The 7,749-nt window shown below is 35.4% G+C and overlaps 1 protein-coding gene across 4 annotated transcripts in view; it reads left to right on the forward strand.

Moving 5' to 3' along the window:
- Positions 1-6,574, forward strand: part of LOC126100195 (vacuole membrane protein 1-like) — a 99,538-nt gene extending 92,964 nt beyond the window's left edge. For all 4 annotated transcript variants that reach the window (XM_049910757.1, XM_049910754.1, XM_049910756.1 and 1 more), the window contains one exon: positions 3,600-6,574. In XM_049910757.1, coding sequence (XP_049766714.1) covers positions 3,600-3,746 — 147 coding nt within the window. In that variant the 3' untranslated portion in view covers positions 3,747-6,574. The remainder of the gene's footprint in view (positions 1-3,599) is intronic.
- The last annotated feature ends 1,175 nt before the right edge of the window (positions 6,575-7,749 follow it).

The raw sequence follows: 7,749 nt of genomic DNA on the forward strand, positions 1-7,749 counted from the left end.
ACTTCTACCAGACATATTGTTGTCTGCATGATTGTTACCTTAGTGGGGCATGTAACCATAGTGGTTGGTGTAGGTGAAATAAACGTGTAAGGAACATGAGATTGGGAAAGGGAGGTACAGTAAGGGGGAGTGGGTTTCAAAAGATCGTACCAGTTGGGAGCATGGTGAGGATAACTGGCACTCACGCTAGGAAGCTTAGTGGTGGTGTAATGGTATATTAGACGGCACTCTGGAAATAAAATACAATGGGAAGGTGAACTGTCTGAAGTAAGGTGTAGAAAAAGGAAGATAAGAGTGAGTTCGGTTGAAGCAGATAATTAAAAAAGTAGACAGGTTAGAAAGAATGGTGATGAGGAAGTATAGGACATTAAGACCATTGGATTGCAGTTATGAGGTATATATCATAGGAAGAGTCTCCACCTGCAAAATTGTGTGTGTTTAGGGGCAGAATCCAGGTGACACAAATAGTGAAGCAGCCATTGACAAAAACATTATGTTAAGTAACATGTTCCACAAATAATTGATCTAGTTTGATGTGGCCATACCTTAGAATGCTGTGCATTGATTGATAGGGAAATCTATGGATGATGTGACTGTGTGCATATTGGCAGGAGGTCTTAATTTTACTCCTACTCTTGTTTCACCACAACTAGTGGACTTCATCAGTTCCATCGAAGAGGCTGTGTGCTGTGTTGTAACAGACACAGCAGAGAAAATATGTTGGGAGTCTTGCCACATGTTGACAAGACCTGCACCACCAGAGAGCAGCATGTTGCCTATGGAGAGGCCAGCTTCCGTAACTTTACAGCAGACATGGGTACAGTACTATTAAAGTCCATACCACTGGAGGTCTATGTTAATAAAATCAGTGTTCTATAGCGTTCCAAGGCCGTTGTAAAATACAACAGATTTATATCTAACATTTATGTACCAAAGTAGGTCATTAAGGACTGAGATCAAATACTTTAGTTCCACCTGGACAGTACGGACTGCAAAAGATCCACAAAGAAGGTGTGCCTTTACACCCTGTAGTGAGCAATATTGCAGCAGCCACATATGATTTTCTTAAAGTATTTGATGTCTTTACTGACGTTATCTTTACTGTAGGCAAGTGTCTGTACCATACAAGAAAGTATAGTGATTTTTGTCAGCAGACTTGAGTCACTTAAGCTGGGATTAGTCAGCTTCGTTGTTGTTTTGTGTTTTACTAATGTGCCTTTGATGGACTCATCGACAGCACGTTTGGGGCTGACATTACAGTGTTGTTTGAACACACCCACTCCACTGTACTCTGTGTTTAACAGTGAGTTTTTTTAACAATCTGACAGTGTCACCATGGGGAGTCATTTGTCTTCCCTGACGGCCCATCTTTTTAAGGAAGATTTTGAGGGACAAGTTCTCGCCTCAGCTGTTTTAAAACCAACAGCAAATTTGTGACACATGACAACAATTTTATAGTGTGGCCTCACACTTTGTACGGTTTCAGAGTTCCTTCAACATCTGAACTCCATACAAGAAAAAATAAACTTTACTACCGGGATTCAGAAAGATGGTTGCTTGCCATTTTGAGACGTCTTGGTTTAACATAAGAGCAATGGCATACTTGGCAATTGGTGTTTAAAAAACCCATTTATACAGACCTGTACTTTCAGGCTGCTGGTTGCCACCATCTGGTACAAATGATGGCCATTCTAAAGACCTTAATCCACCTAATGTGAACCATCTTGGATACAGATAATTTGCATAATTTGCAAAAGGAGTAGGAACATATGCAGACTGTGCTCCTGAACAACAGATATTTGTCTTGGCAAGTGCAGAAAGTGTTGCAGACATATGAACAACAGAGCAAGAGGATGAGGCCTTCAAAACTACTTTTTATCTACCATATACTGAAAATGTTTCAGTGAAAATAGACGGAATACTATAAAGACTTAAAGTTTAATAGTTCCGCAAGGCAGGTGTTTACAGTATTTCATGTGAAAGTGCAAGATTTGCACGGCTTATACAGGGCAAGCTACGTGCACTGTGCAGGATCATCAAATTGTAGATTAGCAGCATACTTGCCTTCTGGAAGCCAAGAAGTACACAGTCACTGAACATTGCTTTTCCACTGCTCATTTGATTAAATAAAATGAATCAAAAATGGTGGCCCTATTTGTGAAACTTTTGGAACTCAATCGTAAATGAACCAGTAGAAATTAAATTGCTTGAGTCCCTTATCAGTCGAGACAGTGGCTTCCAGTTAAATTCTACATGGAATCCTGTCATAAAAAAAAACATCATGCTCTTCATAGTTTGTGCTCTGCAATTTTATTGTATGAAGACATTAGATTTGATACTGATGTGGCAATCTTTCACCTTGGAAGGTACGCAGTGCAGCACATATACTTAGAACATAAATACATGCCAGCAAGGCCTTAACTACATGAGCTCAATGCATTTTTGTCAGTATTCACCTGAAGATGGCCAGAAGACTCTGCTCTGAAATATCATGGCAGCAAGTTGCATACACTTGGCAGTTTTCCCAAAATTTTATGGAACAATCTGTATGCTGGGCAAGTTTTAAATTTCACACAGTAAAGCTCTTCCTGGTCAGGTTGGGGAGAGTAGTTTTGACCTGCAAAAGCATCAGCGAGACTTGCAGAATACTGGGAGGACTGATTTTCGTGTGATATTCCCAGATGACTATGCTGTAGTGGTAGAAAAGTTTTGGTATTGAATGTGACACAACAGTCACATGTAGGTATTGCTAGCTTTGGTGGATTTGATGTAGACAGAAGTACTTATGAACCAGCGATTGCAGTGTTTTACATCCAGGAAAGTGACCTACACTACAGATGTGGACCATGTAAAACAAATAGGTGAAAAGTTGTTGAGGTTCTGGAGTAATGTATGTGCTCATTGTCCCTCTGGAACCTACAATCTGACCATCTGTGGGTGAGAGTGATGGGGCAGTCTGTCCATGAGGGGAAAAAAATGTTCTCGAAATGAGAACACCATTTGCATCACAATAATTCAAAAAGTTTCAAGTGTAAAAGGAAATGCACATAAGAATATGGGTGGTATCTTGTAGCACAGTAGCAAGAGCAGTGTGCCATGTTATGCTCCAGCCAATAGTGTCATCATGCCACCTCTGACTGTAATGTCAAATACGGAATGTGCATTGTATTTTTCTGTAAGAGTGAATGAATGTGACCCTTAACCTGCTGTTTCCAGTTGCTGCAGTACACTAAGGCTGGTGTTATTGGTCAGGAACAGAGCGCACAGTAGTGACAACGCAAAAATGTGCAGAACACGTCCCCCACTTGCCCACTTGCTTACATACAACTCTGTTGCATATGTGGATGTGGGAAAGGGGGGAGCTGGAGGGGGGGAGGGGGTGTGCGTGAGTTTCAGTGTAATGGTCATTATAAAAATTGGTTCCACTTATATCGGTACCACTACTTTTTCTTCTAAACTTCATTTGTTTCAATTCTGTAATGTCACCAGTTATTTTCAACTACAAAAAGTTAAGTTTGTCATATGTTTCTGTAAAATTATTTGTAATTATTATTTAATGTGTAATAGCTGTTTTGTTAAGTGACATTCTTCTTTTTCAGGAAAGTAATTTGCTGGCATCCATATTTGAAAAATTTGTTATTGCAATGGTTTTGTATTTTATCATTTCAATAATAAACTCATTAGCTCAGAGTTATCATAAACGACTGCATAAAAGAAGAAAACTTGGGAAACAAGCATCTGATTGACAGTGGTCACTGAATATAGCAATTTCTTATTGATGGGGTATGGTGTTATGTGCAGTATCTCATTTCACGTATCTGCTGCCATACTGATGGGAGTGTGTGTGTGTGTGTGTGTGTGTGTGTGTGTGTGTGTGTGTGTGTGTGTGTGTGTGTAGCAAATGAAACTTGACTTCAGCATCCTCAATGTGTATAATTAGTCATTGTTAAGATCCAAGTAGATTGTTTTATTTTTCTGAGAATACAGTTCCTAATGTTGCACACAGACTCGACAGTTTCTTGACTAAATCCCATATTATGGTGTACTTGCATAAATCAGAACACAGGTCCTTTGCATGAAGAAAGAGAGTAATAGAATATTGGCTTTCATTTTGGATTTTAAATAAAAAGCCAAATTTAACCTTTGTGTACCTATTCCATAGAATATTCATTTATACTGGATTTAAAGAAAATGTACTTCCCTTTAACATTCCATTATATAATAATTTTAAAACACTTTTGCAGTATTATTATACCTTTCTTTCCTTGGTATATAGCAACTTAAAGCCAAGTTATAGTTTTGTAGTATCTTAAATACTTTCCTCATATTGGGTGAATAATTTTAGCTGTAAGATTTCGTAAGAGCTATAGAGACAATATTTCTTAATAGGACCAGAAACTGTGTAGATACATTGAGGACAAGAAGTGTCAAGCTCCATTTGTTATTTAGTAAAGATGGCCCTCAAAGTGAAATGATGGAATGTTATTTTGTTTATATTACCTAATTGAATTGTGGCTGAATTTTGACTGATCAAGTTCAAAACAGTCTCCCTTTGTGTGTTTGTATATAAATTCCGTATTTCGAATGCCCTCAAATTTTCTGCCCAGGCTGTACTTGGTAATAATTCATGTTTTTTTATACATATTCCAATTTGATTTTTCTCATTTTAGTTCTGTTTGATGTTAAATTTTAGCACATAAATTAAGGAACTTCTTACACAAATTAGAGATTGCTTGAAATAAAAGGTTTATAGACTTTTTTGAAAAACTGAATGCTGCATTTTTGGCTGGTGACATTACCAGATTGGCTGTAATACTTGTTTCCTTAATGTTCTGGTTTTCCTTAAATGATGTTCTGTATACTGCCATACTTGTAACCTTTTGCACAATTATTATTCCAGTTTCATTGAGCCTGTTTATTGAAGTTGCTAATTCCATTCACTATATTCTGCTCATTCATGTCTTAGTAATGGGAGGTTGCAAATGTTAAGTGACACAGATTCGTGTAAATAACACTTTCCTTCTTGTGTAGTCTGCTATTAACATTAATAAACTAGATAGAAAAAGGTGATAATTTGTGTTGATATTGCCTTAAAATCAGTCAGGCCTTCCAGATAAGCTTTGAATCGAGATTTTTTGGAGCTATTAAATTTATTTTGGTTCTGTGGTGATAATGTAAGCAAGGAACGAGTGTAGAAAAATAACGTAAGTTATGATGAGTTACTTAGTCCTACTCCCAAAGATAAATATTACATACAAAACAGAGAAAATACAAATGATGGAATCAACGTATTATATTGTTTGATCTGTAGTTCCAACTGAATTTGCACCTCTGTTAGATTTCACATTTGTTTCTTATGTCTTTCTGTAGTATTTTAAGACAAAGTGCTCTTCAGAATTTAAAGATGTTCCCAGTATGTTTAAAGAATACATTTCTTTGTCTTTCCATGATTTTTATTTATGTTTAATTTTACTTACTTCTGTTTTGTAACTATTAAAGTATTCTATGCACTAATCATTACAATATGTGTGACACAAACTAACAGAGAGCGATATCGAGTTCATACCTTTTAATATTATTACTCTGATGGTACATAGTTTCCCTGCTGCAGCTGTCAAGAAAAAATTTTCAAAGAATTAACAATATAGTGAAGTCTGTTTAAGTTATCAAGTTAGTTGAAATATCTTTACTGTGCATCATGTTCTTATGTAATTGAAGAGATGTTCAGAAAAATATTCTCACTGCATTATTCTTTGTTCATAATCATCGTAAGAGATGAAAAGCTTTTTTGATTGTGTACTGGAATATTAAAAAATTTAAAACAGGAAGTCAGCCTGAAAGCTTGGGCAGAGAATTTGATACCTGGATGCATAAAATTTGAGAAATGTAGAAGAGATCTGTTTAAATTTAATTTTGAATTACCCTCTACCTCATTGAAAAATGTAATTGCATTTTGTCTTATTCAGTATGAGGATCATTTTGTGACTTTGTCCATTACTGAATGTTTGAGTCCTATGTCTGTGTTGTTGATAGAAATATTTATTTTCCTCATTCCATTGTGATTTGTGTTAATGGTATGTTTATTTAGGTATTGTTACAAATGCTGTGTTTGAAGCACTTCAGTTATTGTTAAACTGAAACCTGAGGCTTGTGCACATTAAATTTCACATTGAAATGAACCACATTACTGTTCTTTTTTTATTTTTTTGCCTTTTATGTCAGGGAACCTCTTGCAGCTTTTATATACATATATGTACATTTTACAATGACCAAAGTTTTTATAATGTTCCATATTTCTACACTAACATTTTTAAATTCAAGGCTGAAAGAAAAATTGCTGATCTAAGAGCACTTCAGTGTAAAAAGTCTTTCAGACAAACTGTTTCTTAATATATGATAAAGAACTGTGCAATATTTTATACTATAAACCTTTGACCAGAATTCTCAGAAGTGCAAGCAATTTTCCTCATTTCAAAGAGTTGTGTGATTTCTGTAAAATATGTACAGGGAAGCCTTAAAGTTACCTGCTTCTGTTCTACAATGTATGTGGAATAAAAAATACTTCTGCCTATCAGTTTTCACTGTAGCCATAACCAGTAACTGTTACGAAGCAATTTAAATTTCCTTATGGCATACAGCAATGAAATACCTGTCATCTTAAAGTCTGTGCCGATCAATTTTTATTTTTTTATGTTACTGTTGTGGCTTTGGAGATTATACCATACTAATTGTAAATATGCCATAGCTGAATGAGAGTTTAAAAAACCCTGTGAACTCTCTCTTTCTGCCTAGTGGTAGCAACGCACAATCTTTACTTGTTTCTCGTAAATAGAAATGGTTCATTGTATTTTTTATAGTTTGAGTCAATCCCTAAATGGAAAAACTTGAAATTGGCATTTCCTGTGATGAAATTATTCTTGAGATATGTCTCTGAAATACTTTTTCACTTTGTAATGGATTAGGTTGCATGCCACATTTACTATAGAGTATCCTGTCCGTAAGTCTTTAAAAATTAGTTGTATTGAATTGTATATTTAAAGTATGTTTTCACTGCTGTATGTTCTTACATTGAAATACAGAGATGCCAGGAGTGTTTTGACTCCCCTTTTCTTTTGTTTTGTGTTCTTCTCTACCAATGTGATCTAAGCATGATATTCAAACCGCACTTATATGTAGTTCATGTATAAGACACATCCTGGAAAAAGCAAGTTACACATTATTAAAAGTGATCTCACACACTGAGTGATACATGTATATAGAAACATACAACTTTACATGTATGCTTGACTCTTTTGTAAAGTTTTACCACTTTATGGTAAATTTTTTTAAAAAAGACATTCGTCTAGAATTGGAATGCCAAAGGGGAATTGAAATGTATTGTTTCTTAAAGATAATGTATCATAAATTCATGACTTCATGTGGAACATATGTACAGTTTTTGTAATGTTTTGTACATGTGTGAGGGTATGTAGCATTGCTACAGATAAATAAATGCAATGTTTTATTGTATAATTTGTTTTTTAAGTTTGTGATTACTGCAGGGCACAACATAAGTGTAAACAGATATTGCCTTCTGTAAATTTTGTGATCTCCTTTCACTTCAAACTGGTACTGTATGGCATAGCATTCATAAAATAGTGTCTCTGACAATTTTAACAGTAACTTGACACATTAGAAACAATGATGATTACAGGTGAGCACACCACATTGACAAGTTCTTCCAGTTAATTTTTATCATATCATTGTAAA

Source organism: Schistocerca cancellata, chromosome 9 (genome assembly GCF_023864275.1).
Source record: "Schistocerca cancellata isolate TAMUIC-IGC-003103 chromosome 9, iqSchCanc2.1, whole genome shotgun sequence".
Classification (NCBI taxonomy): Eukaryota; Metazoa; Arthropoda; class Insecta; order Orthoptera; family Acrididae; genus Schistocerca; species Schistocerca cancellata.